The 21,996-nt window shown below is 37.9% G+C and overlaps 1 protein-coding gene across 1 annotated transcript in view; it reads right to left on the reverse strand.

The window, feature by feature from the left end:
• The window catches only part of IQCM (IQ motif containing M), a gene marked incomplete at both ends in the record, with an annotated part of 107,195 nt that extends 100,619 nt beyond the window's left edge, over positions 1-6,576 (reverse strand). The window contains 3 exon segments of the mRNA XM_082315043.1: positions 4,322-4,450; positions 4,724-4,860; positions 6,407-6,576. Coding sequence (XP_082171169.1) covers positions 4,322-4,450; positions 4,724-4,860; positions 6,407-6,576 — 436 coding nt within the window.
• Positions 6,577-21,996: the final 15,420 nt, after the last annotated feature.

A 21,996-nucleotide genomic window follows, 5' to 3' on the forward strand; every position in this document is an offset into this window, starting at 1 on the left:
GTAAAAGTTTTTTCGGTTTCAGTGCCATAAGTAAATTCACAGAGGGGGAGTTAGGCAGGCTGCATATTTTTGGTCTTCTCTTATTTTGGATATTTCCTCAGTTTTGTGTTCAATATATTTATGCATTTTTGCAAACTCTGTTTGAAACAGAATGACCCTAAACCCATTCTCCTCTGAGTTGTACAACTTTCAGTCTCTTTATTCTTGTGATTATTAACGTGTCATTAGCTCCTCAATCAACAGAGAATTTTCCTTGGAGAATATGAATTTCAAATGTAGAAACCAAGCAGAAAAATTCTCTCTTTGGCATAAGGCTTTCAAGATTGCTTTATGTATCATCAAGTACACGGAAAGGCTTTATAGGACATCTGTAACTTCCCCAGCATGCAGTACACTACTGTTCCGAATGCCAGGTACACATCTTTTATGAGAAGACTTAATATTAGCATTAATCCCATGGCTTTTCCAGCTGATACTGTCTTTCCTCTTTGCATGCAAGTTTGCAACATCTCTCTCACATTTTGGCACCTTCATTTCATACTTCACAGTTTTATTAGCACTTTGAGCTTTGAAAGATAGCTCATTTATTTGCTGTATCTAGATGCCACAAAACTTTGAATACAGTATATAAAGATGTAGAGCAAGATAGTGATGGAGTACAGTCAGACACAGATAATTATTCTGAAAGCATTCCAGAAATCAATCTACTATAATTGCCCTTTGTATAGAGTAGCAAAACCAGCAGTCCTGCCAGACTGCAGACTCATGTCTGACAATTTGCACATTGTATTGTTTGTTCAAAGATCAGCCATTCTGATATTAATACACAAGATATAGTGTCAGGTGGTGACAAAAGTTCCATCAAGACTAGGTGTAATTGTTCTTTAAGATATTTCTCTTATATAGCCTCTATACAAATACACATTTGTGTAAGTAAAAGCAAGAATGATTGCAGGCTTCCACTGCTAGATTCCTTTTCAGCCATCTCCTAAAGGAGGGGTGTTTTAGGTCACTACTGTTCCCTGAGATCTGCTCTCTCCTTTTCACACTACCTATTTTCAAGCCAGTCTTTTCTTCACCTCTGTTGCTTCTCCCCCTCTGTCTCTCTTCTCCCCTCAGCCAGCCATCATGGTAGATGGCAAGCTTAAATAAGTGAGTCTGCAAGAAGATCCAGAGGTGTTCAAATCCAGAAGCATTATTGTCTCTAAATGAAGGTAGAAAGTGAAAGAAAAGGTTTGGTCGTGACTTGGGGGGGCGGGGGGACGGGGGGGAATGCGTATCAGTTACCTTTGAGTATACGGTACAAGTTCTAAACAAACCTGTACGGTTCTGATAAAAGTAGGTCTGTTTCTGAAGCATTGCTGCTGTTCTGCTCAATGAAATATTCAATAGTGGTAATTCTCTTGCTTCTTGCAATGTGCAGGGACCTTACTTTCTAAAAGTACAACCATTTAACAGCCAGAAACACTGGCCAAGACTAACGCTAAGGCAAAGCATGAAGTCATAAACATGCACAGATGTTACTATTTGAAAACATTAAAGAGGTACTGAAGTTCCTGAGCACATCCCAAGTTGTGTTGATTTCAGCAGTAATGAGTCATAAGGGAAGAAGATACTACTAAAACTGCATGCCTGGGACACTTCTCTTTGCCACTTACATTTAGAAAAAAAAATACAGTGGCTTTAGAAAAACTTAATGGGGAGGAGAACACTCTGAAAGACTGCCGTTACCAAGGTCTAAAATGAATAAATCTGCTTGACTGTATTTATGCGGTTAAACAAATACAATTCTAATGTATTACACATTTCTACATGTATCATGAAAAGGTTCAGGAGATCTAATTTCGCAAGCATCTAAAAAAGGTTAGTGCTGAAGGTTACAGGAAGTTATGAAACTGATTGTTTTAGGGAAAAGTTTATTTAATGGAATTTGGGCAGTTTTATAAACATAGCAGAGAACTATGTAGTGGGGACTACTCACACATTCTGTGCCAGTCCTGCTCTGATTAATAATTGCATTGGGTCTACCAAAATACTCAGTTAGGTGAGCAAACACACTCAGGAGGTCTTATTTTTTTAGAAGTCCCTGAACCTTTTCTGAGTTCACTTTAGTAGCAGCTCAAGCTTACTCCAACATGCAGAAACAGGGATTTCGTGCTGAGCATGAAAATTTACCACAGTGTGCTAATGTATTTATGCTCATGCTAACCTTTCTGTAGCCATCTTATCCTTGTATTCCAGAAGAAAGGGCTCCCAAATTAAGAAAATATGAAAAGAGATGCAACCCAATAACTCTGTTCACTTTGACAAGTATAATTCAAGGTTTCAGAAAGCTAGCTTTCTTTAGGGAAGAAAGTAAAACCTCTGAGAGCTGTCTCGGCCCATTGTCTACTAGAGTACTGGAATTTTAACTGAGGCTCAGAAGAGCTAATGTTGTCCATTTTGCACTTTCACCAGTACAAGAATAAAGACACGCAGAAAAAGAGATAATTCAAACTATCGCTGTGTTACTAACTCAAGGAATAAGGTACCAAAACTGGAAGAAAGTATGAGTTCATGAAAATAGAAATTTCCAAATTTTCCCCCCTTTTTTATTGTTGTTCAGAGATTCTTTTCTTCACTTTTCTCTGTTGTTTAGGGATTCTCTTTGTAGAAAAAACTTTGCCCTAGACACTTTCTCTCCAGAAACACTCTCATTTTCTCTCATGCCTAGAGAGAACCAAACCACATGTACTTCAATAAGATAGCAGGTATCAGTCAACATCTTGCTGGGCCCAAACTTAGCTAATGAAATGAACCAGTGCATTCACCTACATATCACAGTATCAGTCTCCTCTGCCTATTCCTGTTTGCTGTGGTTTGACTCTAGGTATTTAGATATCTAAATTTAGATAAATAAATTTAGTTTTAATTGTCTATCTAAATATATAGATGGATACTTATGAAGCAGCTGGTTTTATTCAGAGTGTTTGAAATGAGGTGCAATCCACCAAAGGTAAGTACATTCTTTCTTGATGCGAAAAAAAAAAGTAAATAACAAATCTAAATGTAAAAGTGGATCTTTGGGACTTCGGAATTGCCAGGCAGACTTTCTCAACATTCTTATTACATTGCAAAGATCTTTCTTTTTTCCCTCAGAACCTGCCAGATTTCATAGTACCGTGGGACTGGGGCCACTTGTACAGAATACAGATAAAAGTCTATATGTTAAAGATGACAGGAAGCTGGATTTGGTTTATGTCTTGCAGTATTTAGTGGCTTCATTCCTTTTATATCTAAATAAATACTTGACAAGGCCAAAGGAGTAAAGCTTGAAGGCATGTTCCCCAAAATGCAAACAGTTTTCTCAATGCTAAATGGCTTGAACATTTCTTCTACAAAAAAGCAAAAATCAGACTTACAGATATTTTCCTTCAGAGATATCCATGCAGAAGCTCTTTATAACCCTATGAGTTTTGTTTTACCTCAAGTAGAACTAGTGAAAGTTGTTAAACTTATCAGCTGGCTAGATCTGAAAATGCTGGAAATATTTCTGTGCTGTCTCTTGTTACAGTAGTTTTCTTTTTTAGCAGATGGCAGGGGAACACACGAAGCCAGGACATTCATGTTTAAAAGGGTATTAAATTCCAGTCTTCAAAGCAAAATCAACACAGAGATGTGTGGAGAATATGTCCCCTTCTGACATACAGAGTTCAGAGTCTTCAGTGAAAAAAATTCTTTAACTTCACAAAAAGTGAAGTTCCCTTCCACATCATGGAATAAATAAATTGAGCCCAAACCAAGGGGCACATGGTATCACATGAATGCCACAGAAGAGTCACATGATTCACAGGACATCTTGCTTCATTTTCTTCCACATCAGAGTGACTCAGAGAGTCATTGTGAGAAAATGAATAAGGGTCATACTCAATATAAAAAACTGTTGGCTGAAAAGATACCATTTTGATGGAAACTGGAGCTTTTAGCAAATTAATATTTTATATCCAAATTACCTGCTTTCAGCAGAAAAAGTTACTTGTGACAAACAGAAAACAAAAAAACCCTAACCTTTCAAGACTGTGCTCTGTTCAAGGTTTTTTTTTCACTGTGTAGTTTTGCTAGCATTTGTTATTCGTAAATCAAGCTACACTATGCTTGCAGACCAATAAGATTATAATGTAGCTCATGAGCTGCATAAATCTATTAATGGGCATAGATAAGTACCAATGTCAAGTCACATGAGAACGTGGCCTCATGACAAAAAAGGCAGCAGTGGGCAAACAATAAAGTGCTGAATTTCCTCCTGTTTAAAAAATTACACGTAAAAGGAAAAACTTCTCACCTTCTTGCTCCATAGCGTACTGTAGAGATAGGTAGATGTTAGCCTTATAACTTTTGACAGCCTTCTCAGGGAATATAAGGCTGAATGTTACAGAAAGTGGTCTTTCAGGTAACTTGTACAACCTTTTTTCTAACCAAGAATCTTGCTGAAAAATTCTTTTCCAGCTTGTGTTTGCAAAAGCTTTGGTGTCGTAAGAGTTGGCGTTATGGGGTTGCCCAGGGAGGTGGTAGATGTCCCGTCCTTGGAAACATCCAAGGCCAGGCTGGATGCGCCTCTGAGCAACCTGATCCAGTTGTAGATGTCCCTGCCCATTACAGGGGGGCTGGACTAGATGACCTTCAAAGGTCCCTTCCATCCCAAAGCATTCTGTGATTCTATGATTTTCCAGAATAGAAGGAGCACTCATAGGAGTCTGAGCTGAGCCCCAGCTGCAATAAGGTACGGGAAGTTCCTGGGAAGATACAGACCCATTGCATTTTTGTTGATAAAGTAAATACACGTTATTAAGATGATGATAGTTTTTAATTATTTCTTTTGCACTGAATTATCTCCAAGCCCCTGATATCAAATAAGATAACAATGAAATAAACAGTTACCTTAGAAACGCCACAAGTCCAACAGTGGCATTTCCCTGCATTTCCCTTCATTTCCCTTATGTAATGAAGCTGCATCATCTGACTTTTTATTCTTTATTTCCATTTAAGAGAAATTGTTGATTTTGTTGAATGAAAATCACTAGCTTGTTCTTAAATAAAAAAATGAATAAATTGAGTTGCAGTTTTCATATCTTGAAGCTTCTTCTGACCGCAAAATTTTTATATATAGGCTAAGTGCCCAAATATGAAAATCTTTGGCAAGAACCCATCCATCCTTGACCCAGAACTTTGAGATTAGATTTTACACCTATTTAACAGCTGGTCACTTAGCATTGGCCTATTTTATGCAAATAGTCTTCCATTTAAATAACAGTCATTTCCATTTATTAGAGTAATTCAATTTCCTAAGGACAACCTAATAATACAGCTGCCCCATTATGCCATGGATGAATGTAGTCAAATACTTGTAATTATATTTTAAATGTGTTACTGCTATTTAGTATTCTATCACACCCACAGTATGGTTGGTAGCTCACAGATACGAAGTACAGAGATCCCTGCCTTATCTAGAGAACACTAGACATGTAGGTCCCTGTTCTAACAAGGATCTCCATATTGGTGCATTTTGCAATGCTCATGTAGGTAAAATTACTAGAGCTTTAATGAAGAGAAGTTTAATTGACAATCATTTTACACAGATATCTATAGATCAGAGGTTCATCATCAGAGGTGAATTACTGTAGTAATTACACAGTATTTTAGAGAGTCCTTCTTCCATCTAAATTCCGAGCCTGGTTTTGCCACAGGCTGCAATACCACAAGAGACGGGTGCATTCACAAGGATTCACAAGGTCTCAACTACTCTTATCAGTAGGTGAAAATATCCTAAAGGTCTTTTATAACTAAGACAGTTCCTACTGGAACCAGTAGGAAGGGGCTGTAGAACCAGTACGAAGGGGCTGTAGAACCAGTCTCTGCGCTGGAACAGACAGCACAGACCAGACTTGAAAAGGGTAGCAGCTGAGCAGAAAAAACCAAAGGGAGAGAGGTTATGTAAGACAGATTCAAAAAGAAATGGGTCGTGTGTATCAATGCATTCAGTGTCCCAGAATTTCTAACTTCAGTTAAGGACACAAAAAAGCTCCCGCTTTGGTGTCAAATGACACCAAAATTCTCCCTTTTCTCTCACTCGCCTGAAAATAAAGTGCTCTTGATAAAATGTGCCCAACATCCCATCCATCCATCTTAAATTCTCCCCACTGTACATTCTGAGATAGCCCTGCAGTGACTTCCTGGGCCCCTGTCCACAGACCCAGCGGATAACACATATGCCCCTGCCATGGCCACAACACCTCATAAATGAGTACCCCAAGTGCAACCCTGTGGAAAGGCACCCTTGCAGCATGGCTTCCTGGCTCAGCCTCGTGTGTAACCCATCCCTGTGTCCCTGTCTAGTGATGGTAGCCCTAGGCTGCCCTGGTCCCCTCACTGGGGTGGAGGGATGGGACCTGCTGGTGGTCCCATGGCAAGCTCTTGGCTCCTCTTCTTTGGGAGCTGCTGGCCTGCACTGCACCCCAACAAAAGCCACGTTTGTACTGCTCTGTTGGGTGGCACATGCTTCTCCAAGCTGCTACAAGCAAGCTGACCACATCTTTCCATGGCACAAATACAGTAGGGTAATGTGCTCAAGCTATGCCTGGACTGCCTCTCTCCATAGGAATATATGTTAATAGTTATTTAATAGTCATAGGTGACGGAAGGTAAAGTAAGCAAGGGAGGTAACTTTTAACCAGTTCTATGACAATTTCTATCATCTGAGACCTTCCTCAAGAGGTTTATCCTTAATGTGAATTTGTTGTAGCTCCTTGAAGCTTCTGACTTCCTCCCCCACCAACCTTCTGTTCAAGATGTGATAAGAGAGACGTTTTATTCTCCTGTTGACTTCATCCTTTTGAAGGGGTCACATTCCTTCCTTTATCCCTTCTTCGGTGCCCAGATGAAAAAATTTTCAATGGTCAGAAACAATGTTGTCTTCTACTTGCTAACTTAGAGGTGCTGGGTGATATTTACACTTTAAGAGCTTGTTGGCTTAATGATGCCTATTTGGATTCTCAATCGGGAGAATCATGCGAGTTTTCAAGTATTTTAATAAAAATCACCAGAACAATGCACTGTTTGGAGAAGGCAGCTAACAGTTATTTGGCTATGTGTGCTAAACAAAGCAAGTAGTAATATTTTAAATATTTAATGATGCTGATGGGTTTTGTTCTTCATAAGTCAAGAGAATCCGTTCTAAAAGTTATTATCTGCATCCTGGGCTAGTCACTTTCCAAACTTGTGTGCAGATGCAATCCCAAATTCAAAGCACTTACAATCAAAGACAAGCAACATCATTAAATGAGAGGGAAAAGGAAGAAAATGCAGCTATCCTCAACTGCCTTTTCCCTGAACATTATGAATTAATTATTTTCATGAGACATTTAATTTGACACCAGCTTTAGAAGGGATGTGCAAAAGGGAGCCGTTTCCTACATAGCTTGTCTCAAGAAGTATATGATCTTGTCAGGCACAGGAGAGGCACAAATATAGCACTCAACAAATTTGTTTTTATTAGAGAGGCTTAGAGTACTGATGATGCAGTAGAAGTAAAAGTACATAGGGCAAAAGTAAAGCTGTGGAAAAAAATCAAAGATAATGAATAGAAACAATGTAATTTAGCAGAAGGGAAAGAGACAGTAAAAGAATTGAAAGGGTATGATGGGCAATAGAGATGATCTGGAGAGATACACGGTCTGGGGATAGTAAAGCTGGAGACAGGAGGACTACCAAAATGGGTGATGAGAACCAAGATCAGTAGTTGCAGGAGATGGGTCAGAAATAAATCACCAATATAAAAATGGTAGTGGGTGCAGTGCAGAGGGAAAGCCCCTGGCATTCTTGGAGTGTGAAAAAAACAACAAACTGAAAGAGATGCTGCAGAATTAAGCAGAGAGGTGGGCAGAAAATTAGAAGAATGTTTCACCAAACCCTGCAAAAGATACTATTTTCAAAGGAAAGACTGAATTGAAAGTGTCAGTGGCATAAAGAAAATAAAGGAGAGAAAAGAGTGGAAGACATTCCAAGCAATTCCAAGATTTGGCTAGCTGAGAGGAGTTTCAGGAAAGTGTTGAGACAGAAAGTTGACTAGAAGTGACTCAAGGTGTAGTTACAGAAATGAAGTAAATACTTCTGTTTGCAGAGCCAATGAATTTAGATTTCTAAAGAGATGGAGCAGTGGAAATTACTGAAGGGAGACTTGCCTGCATGTTACAGCTTGAGGTATTGTCTATAGATATATAATTACGTTGCCCACAGCATCTATAAACCGTTTAATCAGATTGAACCGCTCTTTTTATAGTATATGTTTCTTTGGAAAACAACATCACATATTTAATTTCAAATCATTTACCTGTAGAAAAATAATTATCTGTGAATGCATGTCACTTCACCTTGTAAATGCCCACTACATCACACTTCTCTGCGTCATTTCTACATTTACTCACGTAGCGTAGTTTTGTTCATTACCAATAAAAAATAAATTATCACCAAGATGGTGCCTGCATGACAAAAATTAATGTGCAGTATGATAAAGAATGATTTATCTATTCTCCTTACAGCTGCTTATACATTTGAACTATTTTGTAAGCACTAGCTCCATAAGAAAATGTTGCAGTTGAGTAAATAACTCCTTCCTCTCCCAATCCTTCATTAGCAGGAAGGTAAGTCCCATTGCCTCCAGCAGAAAACAGAGCTAGACAAACCCAAATATTTTTTAAGGTCTTGGCAGTCTAAGAATTGGAAAATCATGTGACTCCAGTTTACAAAACGGAGAGGCACAACAGACTTAAAAAAATTTGCACAGGCTGCTAAATCCAATTTACACTGATGCTGACCTTCCTCAGCTCAGACCATGTTCTCACACTCCTACTACACAGCTGAGCTGGCCAGGTTCCTGCATCATCGTCATCATCACCATCCTCATAGTTTTGAGGTGGTTTAACTCCCCCAAGCCTGCTTACCACAGATCCAGGTGAACAGTGATATTGATACAAAACGTGCAGCTCTGTGCAGTGGGAGGGAAAAAGGACTACAGCAGCTCTGACTTGGATCAGCTTACCCTGTTTTGGAGCTCCTTCAATAGGAACAGACCAACAAGGAGACAGAGGTGCCACTATCCCCATAACCAAAACACCTGACACCATTTGCTAGCTTTGGATTTCATTCTTCATGGTCCAGCAGGGACATCACAATGCAGTAATCTTCTGCAAGCTTAGAATGAACTGCTGTTTTAAAATTTAAATAACATTTTGGAGCTTATATCCTATTATTAGAAAAAAAGAAAGGATTGTGAAATGTGGCTTTCTTATCTTCCCTAAAAGTTTAATTGATTTTATGGAAATGGAGGATTGTACCTTGAGCACTCTGGCTGCAAGCTTTAGAGTTTTTCTTGAGAGAAGAAAGTTGGTTAATATACTGTACTTACATGACTGTAAAGCATTTGGCTTATTTCCACATTCTGAGCTACCACATTCTTGCCGATTTCTTGGAGTGAGGGGTGGATAGTATTAAATACAATAACTTAAATGGTATTTAAATGATTAAAGTTTATTTTTAAAATTATTAATTAGTTATTAGCTATAGCTGCTATAAATATATCCTACATTCCTCTTCAGCTATAAAGGAGGAATGCCTGTCTAATCACAGTATTTCTAATACGGGCTAGCCAGTATCTAAGCCTTAAGTCCTAAGTATCATTTTCAATGATCTGGAAGAAAATACAAAGCGATTGCTGGTAAAACTTGAAGAGCATGCAAAAATTGGTGGAGTGGCAAGTAATAAGGCAAATGTTCTATAGAATGATCTGTCTCAATTGGTTAGGTGGCTTCATTTGAGCAAGACAAATTTTAATAAGGACAAATGCAAAGTCATAGATCTAGGCACAGGGAATGCAGGTCATATTTATAGGATGGGACACTGAAAAAAGTGATTCTGAAACTGTAGGTGGGTAAGAAACTGTCTGCAAACTCCCAGTGCAAAACTGTTGCTAAATGAACTAATTTGATCCTTGGAAAAGTAAAGGAATATTGAAAAGAAGTAGATGCTTTTCATTATTTCCATACTCAAAAACTGATGTCACCAATGCTGCAACACTATGTTCAGTCTGGCATTTGCATTTTTAAAAACATATTAAAAAATGGAAAATATTCAGAAGTCAATTAAAGCATATTTTGACACTTGAAAAACCTGCCTTAAGGCCAGAGAAGGTCAATATACTTAGTTTAATCAAGAGAATGCTAGAAAATTATTTGCTCATGTTAAGAGAAGCTAGAGTAAGCCAGCAGAAAGTGTGGAAGGCAATAAGCTTAAAGTCTCAGCTGTTTAGAGGAAGAGGTATATGTTATTTATACTGAATTCATACAGATAGATGGCAATCAAACTATTTAACAGCTTTTAGTTATGTATCTGCAGAAGGTGTTTTCCCTTGCTTTCTGTTAGTACTGCTTAATACAAAGCGAATCGTTGCTCTTAAAATGAGAGATTGGCAGTGTTAATTTCCAAGAAATCAGGAAAACAGACAATACCAGAGTTAAGTAAGAGATGTTGCCTTATCACCACTCATATTCAGACCACGCAGAAAAGAAACAAGCTTAGTCACCAGCTAAAAACACTATGAGGAATGTATTTTCTTTCACCACTCCTTCAAAAAGAAGGGACAAAGGAATCTGGACTAGCCAGTCAAAGAAGTATTAAGATAAATTCAGATCTGAAAAGAGGATGAAAAAAAAATTCAGAGGTTGGGGGTGTCTGTTTTGGGGTTGTGGGTTTGTTTGTTTTGGTTTTTTTTTAACAACCACAGCATTGGAAATAAACAAAAATCCAGAGAAAATTGAAAGGACGATTCCTTTAGAACCACCTCACCAAATACAGACAATATCTCTAAAGAAATCAATAAAAATTGAATTGCTTGCTTGCTTGCAAACCAAGAACACTTACTGTGTTACTCCCAACAAACCAAGATTCAGTAAACCTTGTGTGTCAACTAACAACTTCTCATTCCCTATTTACAGTGAGGGAAAAAGTCTGCTGTAATAACAGAAGACGGTTTGTGCAACAAATCACAGTCTGTATGTGCCTACATGGGAAGATTTCAAATATTAACTGGCTTTTTAATCAGACACAGAGAGGTGTAGCAAAACCCAACATGTAGAATTAAAATGAAGCGCGCTTGCTTACACTGAAGGTACCTGTTGCAAGATAAAACTCACCGAGAGGTGTTAGATTTTCCATAATCTGAAATCTTTAAGTCAAGATTGGATGTTAATCTAAAAGATATATTTCAATGGTTGTGGCATCATGCAAGAATTCCTCAGCAGTGTTATGCAGGAAGCCAGTCTAGATTATTTTTCCAGCTTTGAATTCATTGAAACTATGAAGAATAGAGGGATTCCTAAATCCCACTGCAACAGAAAAGATAAATTGCACCAGAGAGAAATGGCAGCGTACACAGACAGACTGTATGCTAAATGAATCCTCATCTGCTGGAGAGGGGTAGGTGACCCAGCATTTTCTGGCTTTCTTGAAAATATATTTTATAAGAGGAACAGGGGGAAGGAAGACTCAAAAGGGTAAGAGGGGCATCAGAAATTAAAATGAACATCCATATGTTTTCATATTTCTTCAGACTGCATCTAGTAATTCCAAGGACACTCATAATTAAGCAAAGATATCGCATTTCATTTTCAAAGTACTGTACACACATTGACTAATGACCTAGAAATACTTTTAATTTCTTAGGCTTTCAGCATCAGCTTCATTTTTAAATGTTTAAATATTGTTTAATATAAGCCTGCAGTATTCTGTGTGATGTTTCCAAATACATTTTTTTTTGTATCTTTAAAAGATGCTCTGGTATAGGGAACAGTATGAAATATTAAGATGCAGTAATGTATTTGAGATTATGATGATTTTATTTTGTCAAATACATGTTATTGTTTATTGCAATAAATAACAATGTAGATAATTTCTGCAAGGAAAGAAAAAATACACAGAGAAGAAATCTATAATTATGTAAAAAATAAAATGTAATATTTTCATGACAGCAGGTCCCATGATAAATAGCCACTAGGAGGTAAATTGGAGGGAAGCAAAGGAGCCAAGAGAAAAATTATCAAGTTATTTAGATGTATGACACAACCATTGTCTTCCCAAATATGGACTACCATATTTGAAAATAAGGCTTTTATCAACATCCCTGTCCCTGAATTTAAAGCTTCGTGGGTTATTTTTCTCAAAAATCATCTTAGAATTACAGCACGGGTGAAAATATTTTTTCAAAATGTGAAGGAGAATGCAGAAAGAAAGTTCACCTTCAACCTTCACGTTGTGGCAATTCCAGCCAAAACCAACACTACTTTATGTGACTGTAAATTCTGCAGAGCCTTTACTTCTCCCTTTTCCCAAAGATGTCCAGAGATATAACCTGTTCCCTTATCCTCCTATCTGAACAAAAAAGTAATCCTATTTTCTTAAGACATCAATTTTTACCTCTTTCAGGATGATTTATAAGGTTGCAGTTTTCCTTTTATTCTGTCAAACAGACGTCTGTATTCTCATTGCAGCTGACCTCTGAATGCACCATAGGAAGCAGAAAAGTTTGATACCATCCCTGCAGGGTAACTTCTTGTTATTGAAACAATGACTAGTCGAGCAGCAGGAGACTCTGTGAGAAACCTCTTAATTCCAATCATTGAAAAGACTTCTCCTTCATCAAAATGACCCTGGAGTTCCTGATCTGATTCTTGAAAATGACAATGTTGAAGTAGCAGTGTTTAGTCAAAGGAGGATTTTACTATGAGCAGATGCAGTAAGCAGGGCCTTATTTTTCTGGGATGTCTCTGAGAAATGAATCTACAATTCTTTATAAATTCACCACACTGTTTTTACCTCCAAACTGTTATTTTAACCCAGATTACACTCACTCTAACTGTGCTCCCTACTGCATTCCTACCAGTTATCAAATAGCAAGCAATAACCTTGGACTGCTGTTAAAGATACTGCTTCTCACGATACGTTTGGAAGTTAGCTAGTGGGAAGGTACACAACATGTAGGACGAAAGCAAAAGCAGATTTTTGGGGAGACTCATTTAATTTCCCTTTCTCCCTCCATTCCTGTTCACAGAAAATCGCTTTTATTCAAGCACTTACACACATGCAAAGATGCCTTAACTTCAAAAGGACAATTAATAAAACAATTGAATGGGAAAAACAAAGACCTTTTGTACATAGTTATCTGTAAAGAGTATACTCTATCCACAACTGACAAGACAAGAAATAAACCACTAAATTTGCAGAAGGGTAGGTATAGGTTAATTATGTGGAAAAACAATGTAATAGATAGGAAACACTGGAATGGATCTTTATGGGAATCTGTTGAGCACCACTGTTAGAGGTTTGGCAAGCATATACAGGATGGTACAGCTACAGCTCATCCTGCTTTTGGGTGGACACTTAGATACATACAATGATCTTTGTAATTAATGAGTGGATGATCGATTTGAGAAAAAGGGGGTCATGTTGTATCTGATTTACCCGGCACATTCCAGAAAAATTATTAAAAAAATAAATTATTTAGCTTTTAGATAAATAAACTAACTGCTTTGTAAAATGTTGTTTAATTGAACATTCTGATCTTTTTTAATGATAAGACTTGAGCATGCATTTCAGCAGCTCATGAGTGTATGTGCAGGGTTTTCAGCTTGGGAGTCATTTTGTAGATCAACTTAAGAAGTTTTATGAACTACCACAGATCAGCTGCTTGGAGGTTGAATAATACTGCACCAAAAGTCCTCCTGAGGGTCTTTTCAGCTGTATTTTTCTATGGCTTTATTTAAAACTAAAATTAAACAAAATAATTTTTAAAAAGACTGCTTGGAAACCGTATGACCTGAAACTCTTGGCAGGCAAAATTTCACTTGCCTTTACCACTCCTTGTTAAGATAAGATTGTGTTACAGATAGATGGTATGAGACTGAAAAGATCTGTCTTGACACAGGACTGCTAGGTAGCCTTTCTGGAGTTCCTGTCCCAGCTCTGGCACTTCTTTTGGGTGGGTCCTCAACACTCACTTTGAAGCCAGGGGAATGTCTATAAAAGCCTCTATGTCCACATAAAAATAAGTAAATGGTGGTCCAGGACCAAGCCCAACTTTGAGGCCAAGGGATGCCGATTTCTCTTAGAGAAAGCTGTCTGAAGTAGTACAAACCACAGCCAGGAGTCCAGTGTTTGAACTGGAGTGTTGTTCTTTGATTTGACAGTATGGATAAACATGGGCTCAGAGGAGACGACAGCCAAGTGCCCAGGAATGTGGATGTGGCCAGTCTGTTCCATTTGACCTCAAGGACCAGAGAACAGATCCTGGTCTTCATTTTATTTAGTAGTACAGAAACAGTCAGAGGGGCAAAGAAATACACCCAAATGTGACAGGTGTTTCTCTCACAAGTCAAAGATGAAAGGCATTAACAGGACAAAAGCAGCTCCTGTAAGAAGACCAGCATGAGTCATTGGTAGTAGGTGGGCTGAGCAACTTGCAAATTGAACCCTTCTTCCGTGGAAATTCCTTGGGTGATTGGCTTAGGTGGAGCTCAATAGCAAAGGGCCTGGAATTTAGCCAACCCCCTGAAAAGAGAATCAGGGCTGGGGGAGTCCCTGACTATTCACAGGGCAAACAAGCTCGATACTTAAGCTTTATGGCTAAAGTACTCTATCTTGTTTTCATCATCTACAGAATGGTGCTATGGACACCACCACAACCCCTGGAGCTGTTGCAAAGCATTCTATAGCTGTCATGATGTTAACAATAGTCCTGAGCATCACCCACAGCCCTCCTGACTTCTTCTCTTGGGCCTGCACTGGCTTTTTCATGCTTTTCCTAATATTTATAAAATCAACTTATTACAATTTATGAAAGGCTTTGCTAATCTGGTATATTTAAACAACTAATATTTTTAATAAAGAAGTTTATCTTAGTTGTTCTTCCAAGAGACCTGTGCTCAGCTTTTTGGTTTGTTTGGGATTTTTTGTTTGTTTGTTTGTTTTAATGGGGGAGCAGAGACAAGAATAGTCTGTGGCCATTGCAGTAGAATACAACAATGACATCACGGGAATGCTACCTTCTGCAAAGTTGCAGATCAATCCCAAAATGGTTTTGGCTCCAACAGTCACTTGGGAAATAACAGTATCAGGTTGACTCATAACTGCAAATGTTAAAGGCTAAGAAGAAAGAGGAAACTATAGGGTCAGCTGCAAATATTTGAATCTGCTGGAGAAAGAAAAGCAGCATGAAAATACTGCATGTCAAAATAAAATTGCTGGTGAATATTAAATACTGTGCAGGTCAGCTGGATCAAGTGGCTCCTTTCCAAAAAGAAAAATTAACAGGTAAGAGAAGTTTCTCTTTCATTGCCAAAAACCTGTCTGCCTTTCCTCATTTATGGGATATGACTAGCAATAAGTGAAGAAATACATTTACATCTAGAAAGAGCTATAACTTACAAAGGAATAACTGAAACTCTGTCCTTCTGTGTACAGCATTGATAACATAGGTAGTAACACAGACTTGAGCACTGAATTGTCAGTTGAAGGAACATGCCATAGGATGCTATCCTTTTTCTGCTCTCTGATGATTTATGTTTAGGGGAGCTCTAGGCCTTCAAAATCCTATGTCACTTTTTCTTTGGCTATATCGGGGAATTTAGGAATCTGTGTCCCCCTTTTTATCTCAACAGTGGAATAAATCTACTTTAATTTTCTGTTTATCTTCCAAGTGCTGAGGCACAGTTATCTACAGTCATTGGTCCCCAACTGTCCCTAGCAGAAACAACTGTTCAAAACAAGTAGTAGGCTGTAAACATCATATTTTGAGTTTTTTTTTTGTCAGTCTAAAGTTACATGTATCTATGAAAAAGAAAATATAAGACAACAAACAGTACTGCAGGAAAACATCACAACAGAATAGGTACCACAACACAGATACAACTGGGATAGAATAGTGCTAGCAACAAGACATACAACTAGGAAAAGTCCAGCATGGGAGAAATACAATATCAAATATAATAGATATGGCTGACAAAGGGAGGAAAAGGCAAAGCAAAGGTACTTTGAAGCAAAAATAAAGCCGTGAGATATTTCAGTAGCAGCTCTGAGCACCTGTAGTTTAACTTTGCAAAACAGAACTTCTGAAGCTTTCCTAAGGGTGGTTTGAGATGATGAAAATCATCACTATTTGCAAATGTGTACACTTGTTTCCATTTGACAGTGTATAGATGGTTTATACCTATGCCATAAGGATATGCGGAGTAGTCCTTCAAAAAGAAACACCAAGTTCAAGATGTAACATAAAAGACCTAAATTTAAGTTTTTCAGAAACATGCACACTCAGAACCTTACGACACTTGGACTTTCAATATTCAGAGGTGCAGAAGCAGCTTTCTTTCAGAACACCAATATTGAGATACTGCAGTTTTACTCCATTTTTTATAATTCAATGCCTCTGTTTATCTACATACTCTAACAAATTAAAGTTTTAAGAAGCGTGAACTTGAGATTTATAGATCAGTTCAACAAATATTTAAAGTAAAGTAATATTACTTTCACCAATCTGTGAACAGTATCAGAAGTTAGGATAGCGGATCTTATTAATAGAGAAATCCCCCACAATGACAGTCATCTAGCTACTTTAAATCTCCAAGCAGGAGACTTACTAAGCATTTTGTTAAAGGAAGTAGAAATCATTAACTATAAACAGTTTGTTTAGTACAGCCAGGGACATATAGGTATCTTAAAATCCAATTGTTGAACAATGTGTAAAGGATACTCTGCCAGTCTAGCTCTTTTTGGTCACCCAGGTGCCTTCAGTAACTATTATACCACACGCTGCAGAATCTGTCCTACCACACAACGTGGAACATCACCTTTTCTTTTATTATCAATTCTCTGAAATCATAATGTCTCTATGAAGTCACAATAGCTATTGACTCATTCTGAAGCAACATGCATAGTTTGCTCAGCTCTTCCTTTAGCCCAACACCATTTAAAGACATCATTGTTCTGAGGCATACTCTCAAGTACCAAATTAAGTAAAGCCGGTAAACTTCTCTCTTCTGCAAATTTAGCTCAACTCCTTGCTTTTCTCTACAATTTGTATCAAAAAATTTTTAAAAATAAAAACAGTAACTGCAACAAAAGATGATTAAGACATCAGAATGGTTACCTCTTTTGAAATCATTTCTGTGAAAGTGGAATACTGAGGCAGGACAAAGACCTCCGTCTAGTTCTGGAAAGGAGAGAGAGAAAGGATTAAAAATATTTCTTTTCCTGCTCATTTGTTCCATTTTTAACCATTGCAAACTTTTAATTTAGAATTATTCAGAAACAATTTCACTTAGGAAGATCTTTCCATTGAATCTCTCAAAGCCAAGTGTCATTAAAAGTTGAAAAACTGAAAATGAATTAAAATATAACAAGATTTCTTCCCTCAGAGCCTCTTTGCAGGTTCTACGCTATACCTGAGGAATGTACCTACTGTCCAATTGACTATCACCATTGGAATTTCATCCTTGATCTAAAATATCACTAAAGTACTACTTTGGCAGCAAAAACATTAAAAAGCACAATAGCTATATTAGTCATAGTCACTGATCTTCTGTACAGCCTTATAAAACAGTGTCATGGCCTTATATACCAAAAAGGAACTTTTCTAGCATTGGCGTGTTATGTAAAAAATTATACATTTATTTGCAAGGCAGCAGCACATTTTTCAGTCTGAGATCTCCAAATAAACAAAAAGATACCTCTAAACTAATACTCCATTTTACCAGTCCTTTTAAGTCTTCTCTCCATTTATTCTACATCTCACTTATTAAACCACCAACTAGGTGGCTACTCAGATGGTGCAATACAAGAACTTAGTTTGTCATAAATTTTCTCTGCCAACTTCAAAAGCAAAATGCATGAGAAAGATCAAAGTAACTAGAGCATCTATTTCACTAAATATGCAAGATCTTCTTCCTAAAAGGTTGTGCACCTCCAGACTGGGATACAGCTAAACAAAGCTGGGCTTGCAAAGAGGCAGAGTGCCAGGACAGGTCACAATCCAAGGTGGAGTGGGATCTGGGACACAGAAACCATGGGCTTGCTCAGTTACAGAGATGCTTGCATATTTTTGGCTTACACTCATAAACCAGCAACTTTTTGATATTCTTGGACCCTCTGTCCACCATTCTTCCTCACAATATAAGGAAATGTTTAGTTTAATTACGGCATAAGGACTTCTGCCTTCTTTGACATTCTTTATTCAAATGGTTGAATTTTGCATGAGCGTCTACAAGGAAGTTTGAGGGGTTTTTATCAGAGAAAAAAGTTTAATGATTAAAAGCCTATAGAGTCTGCATGAGCCTGCTTAAGCAGCTATATTATTTGATTCACTGGAGTTGAGACAAAAATTGTCAGATGCAACTGAATGTTTCTGGACACAGTTTGTAGTTGCAAGCTGAAAACATAATCATCACTTCTTCAGCTGAATTTTATGAACATTTTAATTGTTAGGTGTCCAGTATATTGTAACCTGTCACTCTTACCAATACAGTAACTAAAGAAAGATTCAAACCAAAATCATGGATTTGAAATCTTGGGGGAGGGAGAAAAAGAAAAAAAGAAAAAAAAAAAGGAGAAAACTCTGATTCAAATCCAAAGACATTTTCAGGGACATTGATGTTGGAGGTATAATGTGAAAGCCTGGACCTCCTGGCAGTAGGTGTCCTTTCTCTCTTTTCTTCTTGCATTTGGCAGGAAATATTACACCCTTACATGCAAAAGAATAGGAGGCAGGGACTTAGCATCCATATGGGTCAGCAATGGAACCTTGTCACACAGACCTTGCTTCCAAAATAGCTTTTATAACGACATGAGGATTGCACTGTATCTTCACAGCACTGTACTAATTTTTCAAACCAAAATGAAAAACCTACACCCCTAAAAAGCGAAAGGGCTGCCTAAAGCTTCAGCTTTTAAATCGCCAGTTGGCGAGAGAGCACATATACACAGAATGTTTAAAAATATTAACATTTCTATGGCAAATTAATACTGAAATATACTAACAGATCATGTCAACCTGTTACCCCATCTTGTTTCTGTGACTTCAGCAAGGTATGGCCATAGCTGCTTATGATATCATCAGAACACATCACTGAAATCAGAACCTCCTGGAATAAGTCCTGGAAGATTCAAGTTAGAAGTCAAGCAGAGCTTCCTAATCAGTAGATTTCTTTTTAAAAGCTACTTGGATTAATAAAAGAACAATTACTTTCACTCTCAATCTTCTTCTAAATTGTTGTAATCTTGGATAAATAGAGTTTAATGAGATCACCTTATGCTAAATTGATTTTTCTATTCTACAGAGCAAAGTGCTTTTCAGTTCAGAACTCAGCAATACATGCAGTGAAGTTACCATGGTCAAAATATTACTTTCAGTATATGAAATGTGAAGACATGCACAGTATATTGCTTTGCTATGAAATTCTAATATAAATGTGGTAATTTCTATATTCAGATTCCTAAAATGAATGTTTCATTACTTGCAATAAATTAATTTTTTCCCTTTTCAGCGGAGGATTTTTCAAAAACAGATACATTGCTTTTGGAAATCACATATATCCTCATAAGACAGATAAAGTCATCTTATGTTGAACTGAAGTCAGGACCTACCAAATCTAATACATCTTTCGAATCAAATATATGATCTACTAAATCTTATCAGTATTATGTATATTGAGAGCTAAACTGATGAATCACTGGATAAATTAGATAGCAAATGCGTGAAAATATAGTATTTATTAAAATGGACCAGTGATTCGTTTCAGTTCCCAGAACTTAATATATCAACTTTTGAAGAATTCTTTAAAATTGCAGAGATTCTGTAGAAAGGCGAAAGACAGGTAAAAATAGACTAGAAAAAAAAATGTTCTGTGAATTCATTCCAGTTTACACACCTGCTATATTTTTGACCTTTTTAATTAAGAGGACAGGTAAATAGATGTTTATGGTTGAAATGAAAGACAGCAACATGATAAAACCCAGTAAAATATTGCCAGGCATCAGATTTCTGATAGTTTACCTTAGCCATTTAAAAGAAAGCATTCAAAAATATTTATATGGATAATACCCCTAACACTATTTTCGGTGTATTTGGAGGCCAGATTATGTCTCTAAATACAGGCTGAGGTAGGGCTGGTGCATCAAGTGCATTAGAGAAAAGCCTGGGAGTTAGTCTTTTCTGCTCTCGCCCTTAAGTGAAAAATAAGTTCCTGAAGATCTGAAGATGTCCTTTTTAGCCTATGTATCTCCCAACTTAAATCTGCAAGTACAAGAAGCAGAAACAATTTTGTCCGGTCTGGCTGATGATCAGGGATAGGACATATTTTTCCACAAAGACCTAACTCTTTTGATGAATTAAAAAAGGACATAATATAAGCGTGCAGCTATATATTGAAGTAGGCCAATTAGCCCTCCTGTACTGCACAACGGATCCTTACTTGCTCTGCTGAACACTTTCTCAGAGTAATCCCACTTGGTAGTCATATCTTAGCCAACCATAACAGAATTCTGGGGTCCCTAAAAAGGCCTGCCTCTTTTCATCTCTTTTGTAACCTCCTACATTTCCCGTATCCAGTAGATAATTAGGCATAATTAATTTTACCGAGAGTTTTCACAACCCTAACAAGAAGTATTTAAAAATGGAAGAATCAGTATATATATGTTTTCTCTACACAAAGCTTCCCTTATACAAAAGAGCATAGTGTACCTTTACTGTCATGTTGCAGTATTTCTCACTTTGCAGGCAGGTCTTTGTTTACCCATCTTCCACTCAGCTGATGTATTGGTGCAACCAGCCTCACTTGTCAGAGGAAACTGAGTACAACACCCACTTGATTTGATCCTTACTTGCAAAAGGGATTAGACCACATCAGGTCTGGCTGCCTTGACCCCCTGAATCCCCCAACATTGTCCCGTGAGGCTTCGCATGCCTGCAGGAAGTGTTGTAACTCACTGAGGCAACTAGACTCCCTGGAAGAGCACCAGCGCAGTTGGGAGCTGCCCAGCCCTGTCCCATGGCCAAGCTCAGCCCACTAGCAGCCATGACCAGCAAGGGCTGTCCCCCAGGGCTGCTGGGATGAATGCTCATGTTAGTAGGAAAGAAGAAATAGTTTAAACAAAGAAACAAACGAACCCCAAAACCCACTTGGGCACCTGGGAACAGGAGTAAATAGACTGCCATTGAGATATGCATGGCCTGGTACACCAGGTGACTTTTTGGCAAGCATGAGACTAACGTCAGCAAAGTCCCAGCACACTTGGTAAAGGTGCTGCAGTGGATGGATGAGTTTTTTGCTCAGCATGGGACAGAGCAAACCTCTTGGGCTGCAGAAAGCCCAGGCAGGTAAGGCCAGATGGTTCTGGAGCTGCTATAAAGGAAGCATATTGGCATGCCCCCAATCAAAACAGGTCACCAGAGCTAACATCAAGGCCCTGCCCGTGCCCAGGGTGGGAACCTAAGTATTCACTCCAGTGCTGCTAACAAAGACAATAAAAACCTAGTCACTGTGATGTGGCCAGATGTAAGTGAAGGGGGAAAACTAACAGGTCAGTTGTATAAAAGGGTATTTGTTGGCATCAAGGTCATTTTATGCTCAAAAAAATCACAATGGCTGGTTTTCAACTGACCCATCAGGGCACACCAGAGTATGTCTTTAGGCACCCAAATTTGAAATTAATTGCTAGTATATTTATGCTAATTAACTTTGCATATTGTCTGTATGGAAAGCCAAAGGGAATATTCATATGCTTACCTATTGGGACAGGCTAGAGCGCCTTGCTACACTAAACTTAATCTTCCATTCTGCACTCTCATATATGTCTGTACAAAGATTTCAGCTACTAAAATTTGTAAACAGACTCTCCTACAGATTACAGCATTATAAATAGGTG

The sequence above is a fragment of the Platalea leucorodia genome, assembly GCF_965183815.1.
Source record: "Platalea leucorodia genome assembly, chromosome: 6".
Lineage (NCBI taxonomy): Eukaryota > Metazoa > Chordata > Aves > Pelecaniformes > Threskiornithidae > Platalea > Platalea leucorodia.